The 22839-nt window shown below is 34.1% G+C and overlaps 2 protein-coding genes across 2 annotated transcripts in view; both read right to left on the reverse strand.

Moving 5' to 3' along the window:
- Positions 1 to 16666, reverse strand: part of VWC2L (von Willebrand factor C domain containing 2 like) — a 138898-nt gene extending 122232 nt beyond the window's left edge. The window contains exon 1 of the mRNA XM_054586177.1: positions 16277 to 16666. Coding sequence (XP_054442152.1) covers positions 16277 to 16666 — 390 coding nt within the window. The remainder of the gene's footprint in view (positions 1 to 16276) is intronic.
- Positions 16667 to 20493: 3827 nt separating this feature from the next.
- SPAG16 (sperm associated antigen 16) overlaps positions 20494 to 22839 on the reverse strand; it is a 758894-nt gene continuing 756548 nt past the window's right edge. The window contains exon 16 of the mRNA XM_054585688.1: positions 20494 to 20669. Coding sequence (XP_054441663.1) covers positions 20494 to 20669 — 176 coding nt within the window. The remainder of the gene's footprint in view (positions 20670 to 22839) is intronic.

Genomic DNA, 22839 nt, shown 5'->3' on the forward strand with positions numbered 1-22839 from the left:
CTGACTTCCCTATGGATTATAAACTTCTTCTAGAGCATGTTGTTCATCTCTATATTCTCAGCACAAAGAAGATATATTAGCACATGATAGATATTCAATAAACAGTTGTTAACATATTCATAATCATTTATGCATTATTTATGTTTTCTTATTTGTGAAGCCACACCTCTGGGCAGCTTCTTCTGTGTTCAAGGGCACATTAGAGGAAAAGGTTTTTGACTATGAGTTAGGAAATAACTATTTCAGTTTCAATATTATGGCAATGAACATAAACTCACTCTCTAAAGGTAATTTGAAATTCATATCTATTGTGTGGATCACAAGGTAAGTCATCCTTCAAGCACTCCACTGACTAGACGATCTAGCAGATGATTGCAGAATGTTATTGCACTAGAAAGTGCCATGATGACTAAATTCAGGACAAGAATACATATAGAGGAATTGCTAGAGAATCTGACAAACACTAGTCTTATTTTGTCATATGTGTCAAGTTTAATGGTTGCTTATTAAACAAAATGGTTTCAGTATATTATATTTTTTTAGGGAAAAGCCCTGAATTTAGACATGTCCATTTTCCTAAAGGATGGTTAGTATACAAAGTCTGACAGAACATTCTGAATATTCTGAGAAACAATACTTGATTTCTAGAAAGCCATCTGTGGATAGGAGGGGGGACCCCGCCACAAAATTGGAATTATCTTCTGAAGGGCAGGCTGCTTATAATATAGACTTTCCCCGCTAGGTGAGTGTTCTAGAAACTCCTCTGTATCAGGGTACCAGCTGGCATTGCTGTGAGAGGCTGCATTTGGCTTCAGTGAATTTTTTTTGAAGATTCTTTCAACATGTTTGCCTTTTCATGATGTGTAATTTACAAGCACACCTGCCCATTCTGCACCAGGTGTTCTGCGATTTTTGACCCCAAAATGGCACGACCCCCTGTGCCCCACCCTCCCTATTCACCCAGTTTCACTCCAGTGATTATTTTTTGTTCTCCCATATGTAAAAAGTTCTCAAAAGGAAATGTTTTGCTGATGCAGAAGAGGTGAAACAAAAAAACAGCAGAAGGACTAAACATCATCAAAACTGATGGGTTCAAAAACTGCTTTTGAGCAGTGGAAAAAAGTCTTGATAGGTGTATTGTATCAGATGAAGGGTACTTTGAAGGTGACTGGAGTTTACACATGTAAGAATACACAATTTTTTTATAAGGAAATTCCAAGTGTTTGGGGGGCCTCCTCATATTGTTGAAGTCTGAAAGGAGGAAGACCTAAATGGACAGGGTATGTTTTAAGTGCCAAGTTAGCACACTAATGGTTTCAATAACTTTCCTTCTGACCATGTGATACTATATTTTGGATATCATGGGCTCTATTTCTTTGATAATTGACAAAAATTATCAAGAAAGAAGATAGCTCTGATTACTTTTGCAAAAGCTTCCCATTAAACAACTATTTAAAATCTGATTTCTACCAAGGAAAAGATACTGCTTTAAGAAGCACTCTTCTTTTAGAGATAATTTATGGCATAAATTTCATCACTTTATGAAACAAATCTCATTACTTTCAAACTGTATGAGAAATTTGGAAGACACTATTTCAAAGTTGCTGATGCCTGTCAGGAATCTCACTGTTCACTTCATTAAAATATACATTGAATTACAGAGTACAAGAGTATTTAGCATCCACTGCCACTCTCGCAGCCAGTAATTTACATGCGACTGGTATCACCTAATAATCAATGCATCCAGTGGGCTTTAACCAAAATTCACCATCATGTGAAAGAAGACCCATCACATTACTGATTAAAATGCTCCTCAGTGTCCTACGTATAATGGGACTGTGGTGACCTCTTCAGTGATCTGCCCTATTGATTAGGGTATATTTGAAATACTGAGGTTGTAAGTCTTATCAAATTATGAACACAAAGCTGGAACTTCTGTAATAATTTTAATACTGCTGAAGCAAATACAAAATTAGAGGCCTAATTTTTTTATATAACCACCTCAGCTGGTCAGAAAATGTGTATGCTGGTTATCATTTGAGTAACAAGTTAAATAGTAGCTGTTCTGACTTTTTCTGAGAAGTTGTTATTTTGGTAATACATCCTGGAATATTATTTTTAGGTGTCTGTCAAAAGGTACTTCATGTTTGTTGCAAATACAAACATTTTGCCAAGTGGTTGTTAAATGTGCACACAGCTTTGCCTATGTAGATATAAATTAGGTAACTAATAAATCAAAATTCAGAAATAAAATAAATTTTTAGAATTATTTATTTGGCATATTTATTAGGTGTATGTTTATACATGATAGTGTATATTATATACATGATAATGTATATGAGGTAAACCAAGATGATCAACATATCTAGCTTGCCCTAAATAAATGTCAATCTAAAAGACAATGATGAAATCTAAATATCTATAAAAATAAATTTTAATGTTTTAAAACAAATTATTTTTTTAATAAAAATAACTGATGGTGCTATTATAATGAAAGACAGGATTATTGGAGTTAATTTTTCTATTTTTGTTTGCAATTACTCCAAGCTAATGTAAAACTCATGAATATTGCAAAACAGTTGATAAAATGCCCAATATATAATGATTAGTTACAAAGTACAAAAAAAGTCCCCTCATTCTTGAAAATTCTTCATTATAGTTGCAACACAACACTGACATTATATTAATGGCTTATTTTGTTTTCCTAACAGTATTTTTCTGAAAAATGTTCTTATAGACTTTGGCATATCTTCTATGGGCAGGAAACTCTATAATTATATACTGACTGTTCTGATAAACTGATGGTCTATTGAACTAATTTTTTTTCTGAATGTTTTCAAGGAGCCCCATGACCATAAAATGCAGCTTTTTCTAAAATATGAAGAATAGTATACAGAAAAGAAAACATAGATAAGGAGAGTGCGGGCCAAACTATCTTTCTTCAGTTACAATCGCATGTATTTTTTAAAGTAGGCAAGTGCACTTATCAAGGAAACATCAGTTTGCATTTTACAGGAAAAAAAGACAATGTGTTTTTCCACTTCTAGGATCTTAGGAGAACCCAATGGAATAGACAAAGCCTAAAGGATTCAAGATAAAGATGTGTATAAAGTATCACAGCTATATTTGTGAAATAGCTTAGAAAAGCAGGAGCCTTTAGTCCTTCACTGATAAGATAGATTGGCAGTTGACTTTGGTGACAATGAACTGAGTATTTTCAGTAGAGTCTGTTATGTCTTCATTGTAGGGATGCTCCACTTATCAACCATTTATGCAGAAGGAGAAAAGTGAGTAACAGTGTAACTTCAAAACCTTACTGTTGACACTGGAAAGGACAGATGGTTGATATCACTTAAAAAGCTAGTCATCTATTAAAACAAGGCCCTGTGTGGGTGTGATGGGGGAGTACATCACCAGTTAGAATTCTACAACCTGAAAGAATTACATAAGAGACAAATTTGTCAGTCTTATTCTATTGGAGACATTAAAAGGAGGAGATAATAGAAAACAGAGAGGGCTGTAACTCAGCCAGCTAACCTTATATGGTGACACAAAATTCAGGGTTTTTCATTGTCAGGGAGAAATAGGAGTTATAGTTCTGGTAAAACCAAACTGTTGGTACTGGGAGTGCCAATCAGATTGTTACTTAAGAATCTCTTTGCCGCTCTCTCAATATTTCCCTGGGCAAAAGTTTTCTAAAAGTTGAAATCTTTTCTTCATTTCCCATTTGCTGGTAATGTTGTTTTACATGTTACAAAGAGGGAGTCATTAAAAGTTAATAAAATTAAGTGCTTTATAACTGCTGATATGAAAATGTATTAATAGTCAACTTTAAGTCCAAACAACAATTTTCTACTAAATTTTAGACTTCATTATTTGATGCTTACTTAACTTATAGCTTACCTCATTCCACAAAATATATTGAGATGGCTTGTGGGCAATAAGATAAAAGTATATTTTAATTTAAAAAATCTTGACTGTGTAATTTCTTGCTAAACCTTTCAACTTTAGCGGGCGTTGTTACACAAGGTACACCAGATGCAGTCGCGATTTTGAAACCACGTGTAAAATGTGTTGGTGTTGGTGCCCACAGGATTTGGCTGTGTGCAATAAGCACATTTGGAGTACCAGCCCTGCAGTCAGACACTGTAGTTTTACCTTGGACTGATTACTTGAAACCTGGGTTTTCTCATTTGTTAGATGGAAGTAATAATAACCTAATATTAACAGGGCTCTAATTTTCTCACTTGATTCTTAGGAATCTAAAAAGAGCTTTTAGATTATGTCACATTCGTTAAATGACTATCATCTTCATCATAGCTTTCGACTTGACCATTGTTTCTTTTATTTCCATTTGTATATTATCAACGGTCATGTATTTTTCAAGGAAGTTCTATATTTGTCATGAATTACCATATTTTTCCATGTATAATGCACATCCACATTTTAGTACTAATTCCCATGTATAGTTCACATTAGTACTACCCATGTATAATGCACATCCTTATTTTTCCTTTAAAAATTTGGGCAAAAAAGTGCACGTTATACACAGCAAAATACAGTATTTTTATTAAATGATGGCCTAATCATTTTCTTATAGATAATTTGAAGGATTGAATTGGTAAAGAAATATTGCTTAGAGTTTTGAAAATCGGGGTTTCACTATTTGCATTAAGATTATGGTTAGACTGAAAATGACATTGGGCCACATTCTAGATAGTTATCTTCTTATTTACAAAGATGAAATTTCAACCTTTAATCAGATTTGTGCTAAGAACAGATTTTTTTTTTAAAAAGGGTAACTTGAGCTCACGTGTTTTGGAGTCTTGATTTCAGTACCTTCTAGTTACAATGTGAATGTCCTAAAGTTTTGTTTTCAGAAGGAAAGTTCTCTGTTATTGTCCTTTTTCCCTGTCATATTTAGGAGAGGGAAATAAAACTAATATGCAGTAAAAAAATAAGTGCAGTTTCAGATAGCTGTGGTTCTTTTTTTCCCTATAAAGTGACTTAATTTTTAACTTCTAGAACATGTTACATTTGACTATGGAATTTCTAAGTCTGCGAAAGTTATTATCAAGGTCTGTTTGTTGTTTTAAATTTGTATTTCACTGACATGATGTAGGAATTGGGAAAAAAAGCTCCTAAAATCACAAAAATATTCCTAGTCAATTCTCACTGCATTCAGAAGGCAGGTTTTGTTTGTTCTAATGGATGGGAATGTGCTTCTTTAGTTGCTTACTTCTTTATGGCCATGGGAGTTTCTAAAATGAGACAAATTGAGCCCTGTAAAATGTGGTGCAGGGAAAGAATTTTCCTCATGTTAGCAATGTACTACATTTCCATCAGAAAGATATGGGGCTTAATGTGAAATATGAGTTATAATTGAATGCATATTCCAGAATATAGGACATGTACATACTGAAATGGAAAATAAGCCATCTCTGCCACATCTTGCATAATGTCCGTAGTGAACTTATGGAAGCTAGTCAGGTGTAATGGAGAGAATACTAGAGTTAGAGTAAGAAGCCCTTCCTTCTCATTTATAAAATGAGAATAAATATGTCTTAGAGCTAAATAATTCAATGAGGGAACACTGGCTCAAAATATTTCATAAAATTGTCAGCAGATACTCGTTTTGATCTGGTTGTGTCACTTCCCTGATCCAAGCCCTTTGGTGACTCTCTACTCATTGCGGACTTTGGCCCAGACTCCTCAGCCTGGCATTCACACGCTCACTCTGGTCTCTCACTTTTCATCTCATCTATGCCCTACGTTCTGGCCACTAGGGTTAGTTCCCTTTTCTCTGTACATGCCTTGCATTTACAGTCACAAAATTTCCTATTTTGTCTAACATGCTTTCAATGCACTGAAATTCATACTCTTAAGATACAGTCCTTCAGACTGAATTACTCCTTTCTCCATGCATTCCTAAAGCAGTCACTACACTTGTTATTAGTGGTATTTGTGTTACTCCTTTTGATAGACTGGGTGCACCTGGAGGGTCAGATTTCTGTCATATATTTTGGTATACCTCCCTTGAGACCTACCGCTTCTTCACGTGTAAGGGATATTTGGTAAAATGAGACACAATAAAACTGAACTATGGATTATGTTAGGTGACTTGAAAAAATGTAATAATGGACTGAATGTCTAAGGAAACAGACAGTATGTATATTTTCACTTACTGATGCAATAGGAAATCTACTACATAATATTAAAAATTTAAAAATACCTACTTGACTTGTCACACCATTAAAAGAGCACATGGGATATCAAAATAATGGAATATTTATTATCTTTGCTTATCTATTTCATTTGAGGATTCTCAATAAGTAGAAAGTATTAAATTATTTTATGTCATAGTTTATATATTTAGGGAATTATAAATATTGTATTTATATTATATATCCATGCAAATTATTATATATCCAAGAGCAAAATTATACTCCTTGGAGACAAACATGTAAAGAGATATGACTAAGCATGTCTACTGTTAAGTATGTACATAACACATTTAAAATAGGCAAATCTAGATGCCTTTTATAATTTACAGGTCTGAAAAGAGATCCCTTCCACCAGTGAAGTAGGTCCTATATTTATTAATATACAAAGAATTTGAAACCTTCAAGAATGCAGGTTAGAAAGATCTGATGACAGAACAATTTGAGGGAAGAAGAATTTGATCATATATCAGAAGTTAGCAAACTTTTTCTATAGAGGGCAAGATAGTAAATATTTTCAATCCATGTGGGTCATACAGTTACTGGAGCAACTACTGAACTCTGCATTCTATCCTAAAAGACACCATAGACATAAGTGAATAAGCATCATTGTTTTCCAACAAAACTCTGTATACCAAAAGAGAGAGTGAGGTGGATTTGGCTAATGGCTCACAGTGTGCTGACAGCTGTCTTAGCTTTTTGATTATATGTGACTGGCATCATTGTCATCATAATTTTAAATAAGTAATTTTTCAATTAAGTTGTTTCATGTAATAAAAATTAACAAATTACCATAATAATATTAAATGCAATTTTGAGAACTTTAAAAATAACCAGACAATAGGAGATAAACTGAGACATAAAGACTTTTTTATCATTAACTGCCCAGAAGAGTCAAAAAAATAAAAGATTAAGAAATATCTTGCTAATAATTCAAAATAAACTGTATATCACTGAAATATTATTAATTTTAAAATGTTAATAGAAGTCCTGAGAAAAAAATATTTTACTGTTACATTAGATTTGTGAAATACTGGATTAAATTCAGTTTAGAAGTAATAATAGTAAAAATGTCACATAGCTTTTATGAATCTTTTCTTGTGTGCCAAGTTTTACTATTGTCTCTATTTGAGAGATGTGCACACTGAGGCATACTGAGGAAAAGTAACGTTTGCCTCTGTCACTTGGCTGGTAAGTGGTAGAGCCCACTCTAAACTCCGGTTTTCAATCACACTGTTGAGCTCTTTGCTGTTGAACTGTACATACTGACTCTCAAGCAAACCTTTTAAAATCGTTCAAGCACTGTCAGTATACTAATGTGCTCTGTGCGTTTCCAATGGATGTTAAAGGAATCATTATTTCTCAAATTTACTTGACCATGACAAAAAAAAAATCAAAATCCTTACTAAGAGTCTCACAGGGTCCTAGTGTTTCCTAGAAGACAGTCTGAAAAAGGTTATATTATAGCAGCCATTCCCAAATCTAGCTGACCATTAGACTCATGTAGGAAATTTTAGGAAAATACACATTTAAATTATTTCAGTTGGAATTAAAAAGGGAGAGATCAAGTTTGAGTTTTTTCAATATTCCTGCCTTAGATGATACTGACAATATGCCAATTTAAGGACATGCCTCTGTTCTAATGACATGTCACTAGATATTTTTGCCTACCCTATCCATTTTGCGCACTCCATTCTTGCCATGAAGTGAGGGGTGGGAGATTTCAGTCTTACATTCCTAAAATCACCCAATGTGTGGCAATTTAGTTCCTTTATTACTTCCTAGTATAGCCTTAGTGATAATAAATAGATGGTATTTAATCTATTTTTGTTTTACTTTGGTTTAATTAGAGAATTTTTAATTTTTAGACAAAAAAAGCCTTTTGATCAGAGCCTTTGCAAACTTAGAGTACAGTTTGCAAAAGGAGACTCTGTCAGACTGATTTTAGAGATGCCAATATTTTATTGTTCTTGTGTACTTGTAACTCTGGGTTGTCATGGTGACAGGTACTGATATCACATTTCTATAGACAGTTGGCTGAAATAAATCTTTGCATCTAACATATTTATTAGAAAGAAAGATGCAAATAAGCAGCATTTTTCTGTTATACCAAAGGTAGTAAAATGTAGAAAAAAGACCACAGGAAAGCAATGTATTAGTATCAACTTTGTCAATTATGAGCTATGTCATGGTGGTATAGTCACTGTTTCCCTTGGCCTTGTCTTTTCAATTCGTAAAATGAGGGAGTTAGACAAAATAATTTTAAAGTTCTTTTCCATATCTAAAATTCTATAGTCAGTTTTTACAAATATGAAGGGCCTAGACTATGAAAAACAGACCTTGATACTTGCCTTTTATATATAGAATTTATATAACCTCTGACACTAGAAATCCAATTCTATTCCAAGAAGTAACAATGGTAGTCAAGCATCAAGTATCAAGACAAAATGATTTAAAAAACCCATCTGTGTAATATTTAACTTTAAAAAACCTTTTAGGCAGTTAGAATTTCATTATAAGCCAATGTGTAATACTATAATTTAAAAATTCCCAATATATTTATTCTCATAAGCCATATATGATGACATTGTAGGTGCCACCCTATAGCTAGAAAGATTAAAATTAAGTTTTGTTCATGATCATGTGACATAGGGGAAAAGATAAGACTTGTGCTCAATGGACTTTCATCCACTTCAGAAAAATTTATACAGCTATAAAATATTATCTGAAAACTTTTTCAGGAGATAAATGACTTTTCTTGTCACTTTAGTACTTCATTCACTCTTTTCATGGTGTCATTAAATCCTTACAAAAATGGCTTTATTGTGATGTGCTATACGGCAGGCCAGAGGCAAGGAAATCAACAATGGAGGTGTGTAAGACTGAAATTACTGATGTTAATCAATAGTGATGATAAAAGTACAAATTATAGACTATAAAATAAGCCAGTTCCCAATTAACAATGGCCATTGTTTGAGAAAGATCTCCTGGATAAGCAAACTCACTGATCACTTCAAATCGCCCCTTTATTTATTTCAAGCTCTTCCTCAAAAGCTTGGCAAAGTACAACTAAAAATAAACCAATAAATTTTTCCTGTGCTGTCCTTTATAAAACACTGCCTCATGTATAAATCAAGCAGTAGGAAAACAAAACAAAACAAAAATATGGTTAGGGTGAATAAGAAGTAGAAACAAAAGATTCACATCATTTTAAAGTAAGATTTTTGTGAAGTAAAAACATTCCAGTTTCCTCAGATTTAATACACACGCATGCTTCAATGCATGTATACAACATTCTCAATTTAGATTATCTAGATTTACCTACAAAATTTACATGAAATATGTAGATCAGGTTTATAAAATAATACATAGAAAATAGAAACAACTATGCTTATTAATATCATACCATGGACCAATTATGTATTTTGGAGATTAAAGCCATAATTAAAAATAGGCAAATTTCTAAAATATACAAAACCTTGTACAACTGGAGTTAAAGTTTGGAAGGGGGACTACTGGGTCCACTCCCTTTTCGGTTTCACCTTCTTACATCATTGGACGTCAGTAAGGGATGGGCAGCAGAGTCTGTAAATGGCTGAAGGCTGACCTCAAGTCTGAGATAGTCACTAACAGTGACAAGTCCCACAAATCTCAGAGGTGGCTGCAAATCAAACACCGATTTGCCCCATGTGCACAGGGCAGAGAAGCCCGGTCACAAATCCTTGCAGTCATTCTTATCACACAGCTACCATCATTAGCAGCAGCAGCTTGCCATACACAGGACAGCAATAAATATCAGTGGGTGAGAATGAAAAACTCTTTCTATGTATAACTCACTGAAGGGCTGGCTGGCCATCAATTCTCCTAAAATTTGAAGCAAGAGAGATTTTTTTTTTTTAAACTAGAATCAGACAATTTTACTGCTTCCAGGATTATCTTGGAAGCCACTTATACTTCTTCATTTTAAGAAGTGTTAAATGATGAAAATCATTCCTGAATAGTCACTGTAATGTTTGAAAAAAAATAAATTATTGTATAAACCTGATCTACTTCCTAGATTTAGTGTCATTTTATAGAATTAAAAATGCCAAGTGAGCACAATATAAAAACATTGAGAAAGGGTGCAAGGAACTTTCTAAATTTCAGTTTTACAAAATTGACTTTTTATCTCTGCTATTAGTCAGAGAGTATACATACTAAGTAGAAGTTCCCTAGTTATTTACAAAGACAGGAATTTCCCATGGAGAAGATTCACCCTGAGACTTTTATTCTGCATGCTGGGCCTGAGCCTCAGGTAAGCAACAGTCATTGCTGATTGAAATGACTTAATATGTGTTATTTTGTAGAAACTTGAAAGGAGAATCCATTCTGAATTTATTCAAAGGCAACTTTAATATTGAGAACCACAGCATGCTCTGCAATACAGAAAGCTATTTTGCAGAGTCAACAACTGTAGAATTAGTCTTAATCTCTCAACAAAGGTTCTAAATGATTCTTATCATAAAAAATTATGATGTTTTTTGGGACTTTCTTTAGATGGGATCTTACAGATGTTCCTAGTAACTCCATTAACCATTTGTCCATAATATGTGAACCCCCTCTTATTACAATATTAAAAAATATCACCCATATACTCAAGGTCCACCCATTTCTTTTGTTATTAAAATAAATACAACCTTCACACCTCTAGAAAGATGCACTGTACCCCTTTGCCGATTGTGGATACCATACTTTCTCTGCCTTTCATAGACTGGTGCAGTGATGGCTGGGTGGATAGGTGAGGTGCAGTAAATTATGTTTTGTGAGGTGTTAGCTATCTGTCCCCTCAACTGAGATTTCTTTACAGCCTCCATTTCCCCCTGTTCTTTCACATATGTGGTCCTTAGCTACCAGAATATGTTGCTTTCCATTCTTTTACCATATTAATGTTAAAAGAAACATCAAATTTCTCAAACAAAAATTCACAAATCCTTCCCACTCAAACACTTTTATAGGTTTAATGTTACAATATCAGACATTAATGATGGAGCACAAATTAATGAGAAAGCTGGAAAACCTATCTTCCTGCAAAGATACCCATTCAAGAGCAAGTTGATTCAAAACCTCAACTGGCATCAACAGTTTTTATGGGGATGATGGCTTGAGAAAATACTTCAAATGATTTATTCACTGTCATCTTTGCTTCATTTCTCAAAATTCAGGGCAAAATCTAGGCAGTTCACCACAACAGGAGAATACATTTACTTAAACAAACAAACAAATGTACATATAGTGTGAGGAATGAGAAAAAAATTACACTGAACCTTTTAAAAATAAAAATAAAAATCCTGATCTACTGTCTTTGGGAAAAGGACAAAGGTCAGTGCCTGCAGAGAAAGAAAGATCTTTGGCAAATCCAAATCCTGAATTACAAGCACTTGGTGTTGACTTGAGAAAATCACTTTGAAGTGTGACAGGCTATGGAAACCTGAACTATCTCTTCTAGCTGCATGTAGTATAACCTTCAGTGTCTGACCTAAAACTAAATCAGCACAAGTTTTAAAGTATAAAAAATATCCAAAAAGGCTAATTATAGCTGAGTGACTTATGAAAATACTGAGCAAAATAAGCAATTATTTCTCCCTTTGGGAAACTCGGCAGAAGATAGTTAAGCACACAGCTAAAGCTGACAGAGCCTACATTTCCAATCAATAGTTTTGTAGAAAATGCTATTGTAATTTATTGTTTATACTCCTTTTTTCTTCAAAGGTAGGTCCAGTATCTTTTCACCTGGGTACACATAAAAGGAAGATGAGAGGACCCACTATACCGTGACCTCTATCTTACGACAATATTACTAGAACACTGGGAAATTTAGAGTTTTCAAAACAAGTAGAGAGAAATCCATTTTCAAAGCTTGCATCATTCATATTGCAAAAAAATTCAACCCATATACATAATGTTATTCTTATCAGGTGACTCATTTTACTTGTGGCTCATTTTACATTTGAATTTGGTGATCAGAAGAGATTGAAGTAGGGACATACGCTTTGCAACTGTATAGAGTGAGACAGCAGACAGTGCAACTAAAACACTGGGTGGTCATTATAGCACTGGGAGGGAGACAGACTCCAAGATGAGCCTTGGTTTAGAAGGGGAAGGGAGATGAGTAGAAAGTCACAGGACGGAAACAGGGGCTCTGTGAAAAAGGTATGTCACCTTGAGGGGACCAAAGAGTACTCTCTATCTGAACTTTGAGTTCTTCTTTTAGCTAATTAAAATAAAGAGAGCAAAACATAAACAGAAAGAAACTAAGGCATTTTAAAGAAACTCTAATTAACTGCTTTATTGACTAGGTTAAATTATAACCTGGATCATTATGTCATTCACCAAAAATGTATTGAATACATGTAGCGCCAGGTTGGGAGAAAAAAATAAAATACTGTCTCTAGGTTTAATGGGTTCACGGTCTCGCAGGAGAGATAGGTGGTGTCAAGTTATATTTCTGTAGTGTGATAAAGACAGCAGAGGTGGTGAAGAGCCTAGATTCTGCAGTCCAGCTGCTTGGGTTTGAGTCCTAGTTCATATATTTCAGATCTGCATGATGTTTGGGCAAGCAACTTACACTTTGATGTTTCTGTTTTATCTGTAAAATGGTGCTAATAAAAGTAAAATCCTCATACTGATATTATGAAATGAAATGCATTTTAATACACATAAAGGTCTTAACAGTGCATGGCTATGACTACTGTTCTTGTTTTAATGGTGTTCATAGCTTGCAGTGAGATTATATAGGAGAAGAGTGAGATGCGGCCCAGGATACTGCAGTAGGACAATCAGAGAGGGCTTTCCAGTGGAGATGAGATTTAAATGGGGTTTTGAAATAGTCTTGTAGGGTTTATGTAAGTCTGCAATGGTGAGAAGTATGGGACAGCATGCACAAGCAAACAGAGAAGAGAAGTCACTGAGAATTAGAGACACTTGGAGAGGTTGATCAGTTGAATCTAGACTATACCAGGGAATTTAGATTCTTATCCTAAACACTCTCATGAATGTTTGCATCCTTATGCATGCTGGTCAGCTCATCTTTTGTTTTCTGGAGCAGCCTCACCTCCCCAGCCATTAATTTATCTTCACTTCTTACTCAGTTCTGTATTTGGCTACAAGGTAATCTTGCTTAGAAAAACATATTTAACTAGGCCATTTCTATGCACATAAACCTGCATTTTGTTCCTTGTTATTCTTTCGATTGAATCTAAATATTTTGGCCCAGTATTCAGGCTTGTCTCTCCATTGTCTAAAACATATATACAAATGCACCTCTCTTGTTATAATAGGGTTTTTGTAAGAGCTGGCTGCTTGTTGTCCCCATCTACTTCCTCTCCTTGTAGATTTTATTCACTCCAGTCTCTGATTCTGTTCAAGTAGCTTCTTCTTTGGAATTTTAATCTCCCCAGATCAATTTCACTTACTTCTTTAAAAACAGGCTCAAATTTGACCATCTTGAAGAAAAAGAAAGTTTGCTGACCAAACCACACATCATGTTGATAAGCTTCTGACACCACATTTCTTGGTGCTGAGCTCCACAGTCATGTGCTTCAGCCTGCTTCTTCCTAAGCCCCACCTCCACCCCATCTCTCTCCACATTGTCTAGGATTTTCTAGTGAGTGGAGATGTTGTCTTCTAGATATCTTGCTTTCCAATGTAAGTCCATCTACAGTATCCTATATAATAAATAGCCCAATAAATGCTTGTTAGATGAATATATTATATGTAAACATGTCTCATAATATAACCTCCTTAATAACATGACAAGACTATTATGTAAAAGTTCCATACATGTTTAAATATTAGTTACTTGTCTCTTGCAAGCTGAATTGAAAGAAAATCAAGATGACAGATTATAGCTGATATTTACTTAGATATATATATATATACTTCACATAGATAAGTAGAACATTTAAAAAAGGTATTGAAATTCTTTTAATTGAATGACTTTTAAAGTTGATCTTCCATTGTAAAACATAGATAAAGACATAGAGGAATTTACAACTTAGTGTAAATCCCTAGACATTAGCGTGTAGAAGAATAGGAACACTGTTTACTCAATATCTCTTTTGTACTAGTCATCAAAAGGCTGCTAACTTTACATAAATTATCTCACTAGAACTTTCCAATATCTCCTCCCAAGACAAGTAATTATTATGATGGTCATTTTATAGCCAATGGCACTCTGGCTTAAAAAGAAGTTTAAGGACTCTTTCCAAAGTCTTACTTCTAAGTGATATATTTGGGACTGGAATCCAGGTCTACCTGGCTCTCAAGCCAAAGTGCTTTGAGAAGTTACATAGACTTTATTGTTAGAATGGCAGTGTTTAGAAATAGGTTAAATAACTTGACAATTTTGGATAAGTAACAAACTTTCTTGGTCTCAGATCCTCATTCTTAAGAATTTGCCTTCCATAATCTTTAAATTGTTATGGAAAGTGGCATTTTAAAAAAAATTACAGTTAAAAATTTCATGGCATAAAGAGTCAGGTGCACATCAGTGAGTCATATAATGACTATAACAGGAACATACAGGGCTGGGCAAAAGTAGGTTAATAATAATTAATTAATAACACATTAATTAATAAATAATAATACAAGAATAAACTTTGTTTCTCATACATACAGCTGCAAACCTACTTTTGCCAATGTTAAAATGTAGCCAACATGTTAGAGACAATAAAGGCATTAATAAATGTACTACACTAAACTACTATTCAATGTCAATAATTGTAATTTTACTAGACTTGTAGGCCTCTTCTCAATATTGTGCAACAAAGTATTATAATACATAAAAGACAAAAGTCTAGAATAACATCGATGTATCAAATAGTTGAATGTCATAATTATCTTTTAAATTCCCCTCATGTCCCTGAGAATCTAGGTAGAATGATTGGGTATCCTTGGGTAAATTACAACTGGTTTGTAGCCATGATCTGGAGTGGACTGAATGCAATAAATTGCTGTTGTATAGAATGCTCTGATTATTAACAGTTAAACCTTTTTCCCACATATTGACTTCCTCCACCGTTTGGCTCTTGTGGTAGTTTGGTCAGTGCTAATAACTGAACATTCTCCTCTCAAACACACACAGTCACACTGAAAAATAGCTATATCTTCTTTTGCCTATAAGGTTCTGCATGCTTTGCCACTGGACTTGGTTAGAAGAAATTAAAATCTTTTATATCAGGTCATCAGTATGACAGACACTCTGAGGCACAAACTACCATTACATTAAAGGGAGTAATTTGATATATTAATGTATATCTCAGGGTTCTCATTTGGCTTGTGAAAATGTTAATTAAAACTGGCCATTGGAGAAAAGAAACTCTAAAAAGAGATAAAAGTGAGCTCCAAGTTCCTTGAAAATAAGATACAAGCATAAAAGAAAGGTCAAGAAATAGCATGGAGGCTGAAAAAAAAGTTTTTTTTTTTACAGCTTTTACAATGGACTATGATAAAATTTCAGTCCCCTCTGGGGTCCTAGAATAAAAAACAAAAGCTAATGATTAGAGGACAGAATGGGGAACAGGCTCTACAACAAGTAGGTCCAATGCATGTTCTTACTATGAAGACCACAGCTCATAATTGTGTCTCTATAGCACTTGCATTTTGACACATTGAACAGATAGTTCTAGGCTCTAATTAAATGGCACCAAACACAGACGAATAAACCACACACACAAAAATTTCATACAATTTAAATGTGAACTTAATAGACACATAGCTTCCAATTAAAAGTGTTCCTATCAGAAAATATATTTTGTAGTAACACAGGAAAAATGATTAAGGGCAAAAAATAGATGTTAACATACCACAAATACTTCTGAAGGAAAAGCTTATTGTGAAACCCTGATCCACAAACCAATTGGCTTTTGTTGACTACAATAGTTCTTATGCTAACTGGAGTAGTGTTGTAAATTAAAGAGAAATTAAAATGTTTTTCCAACTTTAATTTTAATATAGTAATCTACTAAGTATGTGGTGTGAAAAGTTAGTATTCAATAAATATGGATGGTGACTCATACCTTAAATTCCTCCAAGATTTTGTAATTTTTCCCATGATATTCACAAAAGTTTTTCACTTCTTTGCACTCAGGACAGCATCCATTGTGTTCTACTTTAGTACACTTTGGGTGAATTTTAGGGCATTCTGGCTGGTCACAAACAGGTCCATCCAGGGCACAGACACATGGACAGTTGGAATGCCCTGGGAAAAATCGTTCTCCCAACTTGTAGACAAAGCCGCTGTCATCCACACACCCTTTCCCTCGATAATCATCAAAGATCAGGTTGTCATTACTGGAGGTCTGGTCACCTTCATCAGCAGGGTAGTCTTCATGACTGATGGCAGCAGAGGTGACCAATCCAGGTATGACCAACAGAAGTATGCAAGCTTCATGAATATGAAGAGCCATCCCCCTCCTCAAAGGATTCTGGATGTGCTCCTAATATTAAATATACTCAGCTCCTTCCATGGGAATACAAGAGGGGTAGGCTGAAAATAAAGATTAAAAAATAATTTGACATATATAAAGTAAATGTAGATTTATTTAAGCCTATGATCTTAACCTGTTTACTTGGGAGCTGTTTGGAAGATGGACCTCAAATAGACTAAGTTCATGCAACTGTCTGCACTTTATTATGAAGTCTGGAGAATTGATCGTTGGTAATACATACATTAAAATTTATCTTTTTTGGAGTTATTTCACAGAGGAACCTTTAGCTTGAATTTACCTTTTGAATTTTAAAGGTCTGGATTGTTCTAAATTATAGGAAGTGATGTTGCTGACCCTCAAAGGTGATTGTACAAGTGGTTACTTACAAATAACTCAAGAATAATTGAATTCACATTTTCTACTATTCTTTAAACCATATTAATGATAGAATGAATATATGTTATAATCATCTGTATGAAAACTCAAGAAATTAGTGAGAAAAATTCTACCTATAAGAGAAAGGAAAAAAACCAACAATTGAATGTAAATTGTAATTGGAATGGTGCTAGTATAAAGGTCTTCCTACTTCTTTATGCTCATAATTGGAGAACAACAGTGGTCTCAATGTGGGTTACTTGTTTCATTCAATATAAATCTGGATTTTGAAATTTAGCTAAGAAGAAAAATAGTGTGTATATTCCACAGTGAATGAGATAGAAAATTGAAAATAATAAATAATGCAATACAAGAGAACTCCCTGTCCTTAAATTTGTTTGTATTGTATTATTGTACACACCTTTATTTTACTCAGAGAGTAAGCTTCTAGTGGGCAGGAAAGAGGTGTCTGAGGATTTTTTTTACAACTTGAATCTAGTATTCATGTAATAGTATTTGAATGAATTACTTCAGTATATAATAAATGCCATTCAACAGTCTTGAAAACATATATCTCTTTTGACAAGCCAAAGATATTTTCCCAAAAAATGTCAGTGTCAAATATTTATTGGTTTCATAGAATAGTAATGAGGTGTTGCCATTCATAGAAAATATACCTTATTAGTGTGGTGGCATTAACTCATATACTTCACTTACTGCTTGGTGTGGAGTGTTGCTAGTGGGTTCTGATATAAATGTTTAGAGTGACTAACTCATATGAAAACTCTGGGGAAACTGACTTTATGGAGTCATAGATAAGGAGAAGTGTTGTCAAGTAATTCATTTGTCTTGTTAAATGTTTTTGGATTTATGCCAAATGTCAATAAAATTGTATATAGGATATTTTCAGATCATTTATAAATACTATTTATTGGTTTATTTTCAGGTTATAATGGGACCAGTGATAAACCATCTGTTTTTAGCCTAACATAGAGGTGATACTTTTAAATAAGATAAAGATGATATTAGGAAACTTTATTAACATTTGCATTTTAAGTTAGATATGCAAATTCTAGTGATAGTAAAATGTAAGGTAGTATATTCATGCCCTCCCTTCAAGAGAAAACTGCTCTCTGATATTGGAATTCTTTTAGGGTAGATAAAGATAACTGAGATGGATTTCTTCTTGAAATATGTCAAAAATAATGAGTCATGACAGAACAAAAAAATGCAAACCTATAATTCTACTTTAGAGGCTGGAAGCTCCCTTTGACAAAGCATTTTTTTTTCTCTCAAATTACTACAGAGGCTACAAACATAACAGAAGCTTCTGAAAAAGGCACATATATATTTTACTAATTAAGGCATGCATTTTATACATCTCTCCCATATTAAGAAAGTTTATCTTGGAGGAAAAAAAAGAGCTAGTGTGCTTCCTTATAGTATTCCAGTAGCACCTGTCAATACATACAAGATAAGCCATATAAAATACCCATATCATTCTGCTTCAAAAGGACATAGACAGAAATGATCTCTCTGCAAGCTACAGGTAGGCATTAATATCAGGTTATAGTAAATGTAAACTTAAAAGGTAAAAAGGGGTGTAATATCCACTTTATATAAACATTAAACATACTTATATGAAATACCTTTAAAAATCTGCATGGAGAATATGAGGTTTTCTATTTAATATAACAAAGTTCTTAGGCTATTTTTTAAAAATTCCACTTTATAACTGAGCTGCTCTAGTGCAGTTTAAGACACTATTTAAGAGGAAAAAAATAGAGAAATCCAATATAATGTTTATATGAAGATTTTTAATAAGTAAACATTACTAAATGGAAGATCACTTTCTAGATAAACTTTCCCCCTCCCCACATTGCTACATATGATTTAAAATGACTGCATCTCTTTCTTTAAGAAAACAAACATAACTCATGTCATAAGATACACTTACCTAATCACTCTGGAGGTTAATGGTGGTGATAGGGGTCATAGACCAATATGAACTAAAAGATAAGGAATGTTTTAGGAAATCAGTTCCTTTTTAATTATCCAAAGAACACATTTTCAGGCTTGAATTAAAGGCAATCCATTCTCTCTACCTCCCATTTCAAACCACAGTCAAGAAGCAGTCTCCCACCCTTCCAGAGAGAAATACAGCAGACACACATAAGAAATATGCTTTGGACCTGTCTTCAAAATTCAATGCAAGAAGCAAAGCTGGTCCTGTAGAAATCCAGACCTCGGTAGCAGAATCGTGTTGAACTTATTTTTAGCATTTTCTCAGATCCTTCTATGAAATTTCCCAGCTGATTACGCCTCTTCCACACATGAGTTCACTTACACAGTGTTTGCTACGGCAGTAGAGGTGATTTGGCTAGGCTCTGTGGATCACAAACAGCAACAGCATGCTGTAGCTTAAAGCCCGCTCCGCTGGCAATAACATCAGCATCATCCACAATATGTTGCTTGAATCCCCTCTTACACACCAGACAATACTAACTGTGGACGTGAAGGAAAGGAGCAACTTTAGCTGGGTTTCTGCATCACTGAGAGCAGTTTGCAGACTGCTGATTTGGAGCTCATTCTGCCGGCAGCCGGGAATTCCTCAGCACCACGGACAGCGCCAACTGGCTTCTGAGCCCATCTCGGCCGAAATCCCGAGCTGCTGCTTTAGACCAGGCTAGTGTTCTCCAAGCAGTCGCACTTTATACAGCTGATGCATGCATGGGGCGGGGTGGGGAGGGGGGGCGCATTTTACGTGCGAGATACTTATTTGCATTGAAATTACAATAAAAAATTAAAAAAATAACATTGTAATTATACTTAATGCATTCTTGGATGGACTGCAGAGGTGAAAGTTCCGGAAGAGCCTTGCATTTAGATTTAAACCAGCTGCAGTCTCTGATTATTATTTATAGATAAAGCATAATCGTTGTCAAGTAATCTCTAAAATGTATTCTCGGCCATTCTAATTGATTCTGGTTGAAGAAACGCTTTCCCTGTGCTACATGGTTAAACTTTAAGTCGTCCTGCAGCTTGAATTTGATTTTTAAAAAAGTCGCCTGGTTCTCCTGCAGTTTGTTCTCTAACATTCAAAATCAATCTCCTGTAATTCATCTAGTCTGTCATTAGGCGTCATTGTTAAGCTGTTTCTTCCAAACTCCTAGCAAAAATGCTCTGTCTCTAAAATCTTATCAAAATAAGAAAAAAACACCCAGGCACAAACAAATGAGCAGAAAGTTTTTTTGTTTGTTTGTTTTATTGGTAACAGTATGAGCATTAAAATACATGTTCAAAGGATGTTTTAAAGCCAATGTTAAATGTTACCTGCTGGCATACTTAACCAGCTCGTCACTGGTTTGGGACTATAGGAGGCATGTTCGAGCCTTAAAGAGAATGCTCTCTGCAGTGGGATATGCTGACCATCAAGACCACATTCGAACAGTGCCCTCAGAGCCTCCGGAAAACAGATTTCCTGCATCCTCAGAAAACACGACTGTGTGAGCTTCATCCTCATGGCCCACCAGCTTGTGAATCTGCCCTGATTTAAGGTCCAGCAAATGAATGACCCCACTGCTACTCGCCTGAGCTAATACTTGACCTGAGAGGGAGAGAGGAGGGGTAAGGGGAGAGATAAGGGAGAATATCAAAGTTTTATTTCAAGCAGTCACAGGTTCTAAGCAATGGAATATATAGTTTTGTTTCCATTTTAATTCAACAGACTCATTTTGTGTTAGATATCAGTCATTAAATATGACCCAACTCCTGTCTGAATAGAAAATAATTCCAGTCAAAGTTAAGACAGGTTGGTGATTAGATTATAAAAATTTAAAATGAGAAAGTAAAACCTAATGATTTACCTACTTTATATGCAGAGGTCATCAAATGGTCTGCTAGTCTCCTTATATTTGGGATTAATAAGTAATTTTGAGGAGATGAGATTGAAAGCAGTAAGCAACACTGCTTTCTTTTTCAATTGTATTTTTTGTGAAAAATTGTTTAAAAACATAGGCTTCAGATGTATGTATGGCAACACACACACATATAGTGCATACTTTATTTTCAAATTTGTATTATGCTTAAAATTTTTATTATAATTATACTAAGTTGTTACTTAATAGTATAATACATTTATTATAATAATACACTTAAAAGTTGTGACATTTATTAACTCAGCAAATTTCTTTGGAGTTGAGGAGAAAATACCTCCATTTCAAAGATGACTAAGGTTTTTTAACTCTAATTTAAAATTCAAAATTCTGTTAAATTTGTTATGTAAGAGAACTGAATGCAACACTGAGTGTTCTCGTAATTTTATACCATATACTTTTGAGTGAATAATTTTCTTAAAGGGAAAAACATATCAGCAATCCAATCCTAACCAATATTTTTTTATTTTTAAAGGTTCAGTAGCAAACTACCAAGAAATTTAGAGGTAAGTAAAAACAATAGCTTATGTTTACATAAGTTCAGTACATGGGGCAAATAAATATGGTATTAGTACTATTCATGAGGTTATCTAATAAAACTTAGGAGGCATATAGTATCATTTTAGTAATGACATTTAAAATTCATTAAACCCTTTTTAACGAGCTAGATACTAGATTTAGTAATATAACATGGATAATTTCATATAACCCTTACAATAATCTAATAAAAGAAATAATAGTAAGTTCATTATATTGGTGCAGAGACTTGGAAAAACTAAGAAACTTGCTTAAGATGATAACAATGATAACACACATATAGAGGGAGCTAGCATTTAATCGAAAGCACTTTGAATTATGTTTTCCACATCCAGATAGAATTGTTATCAATGATGAGTTCTTGGCAAATTTTAAGTAGGTGATATACTGTGAAATTAGAATTTGTCCATTCCATCATGAAAACTCTATATATCACCATAAAAGTCACAGTGAAATATTTAGTCACAAAAATGTACTAAGAATAGTTCTGAAAATCTCTAAAACAGAGAAAAGTTATAAAAGTAAAGCTAACCATGATAAATATAGCTTATTTGCAAATCTTTATAACTACTGGGCTTCTTCATCCAAAACAAAGCCTGACACAGCAAAGATCCTTAGGATGGATTAAAGTGTCCAAAGCAGCAGATGTGAATATTTATTATAAACCCTCTTCTACAAAGTCTTTGCTGACAGAGGCATTGCATACGGATTTCACTTCTGGCCCCTACAGGCAATTGTTGCTTATCACTTTTCTAAGAACCAAATAACTTTTTTCTTATAGTCTTCATATAATAGCTAGGAAGGGGGTAAATTTTATTTACTATTTTGAAAACTAAACAGAATTAAAGCCTGTAAAGAAAATGAAAAAATTAGCATTAAATCATGATCTTTTGTTAAAGTCAAATCTGTAAAAATTATAATTACAAACAATTATAAAGGTTCTTGGTAATTTCTGAAAATCTGCTTAATAAAATGGAGGAAATAATAGTTTTGGAACTTGTGGAAGAAAAGAAGCTACAGTGCAAAACCTGATACCTCAGGAGAGGCATGTGTGGCACCCTTACAAATTCAGAGACCTGAAGTAACCACATAGGATAGTCTGAATTTAAAACTTTCTAACTAAGCAGTTCATGGCAGGTAGTCGTGCCCTAGGCTGATATTTTTCCCTAATAAAGGTCAATCTTTACCTTCACTAAGCCTGTCTGTTGTCTTATTGCACCTATGATAACATATATTTGGAATGTCAAATTTCTTTTATCCAGACCCCTCAAAGCACAGGCACCGCACCAAGGGAGACCACAAATG

Source organism: Pteronotus mesoamericanus, unplaced genomic scaffold (assembly GCF_021234165.1).
Source record: "Pteronotus mesoamericanus isolate MK-2021 breed Mesoamerican mustached bat unplaced genomic scaffold, CSHL_Meso_final contig_90, whole genome shotgun sequence".
In the NCBI taxonomy this organism is placed as follows: Eukaryota; Metazoa; Chordata; class Mammalia; order Chiroptera; family Mormoopidae; genus Pteronotus; species Pteronotus mesoamericanus.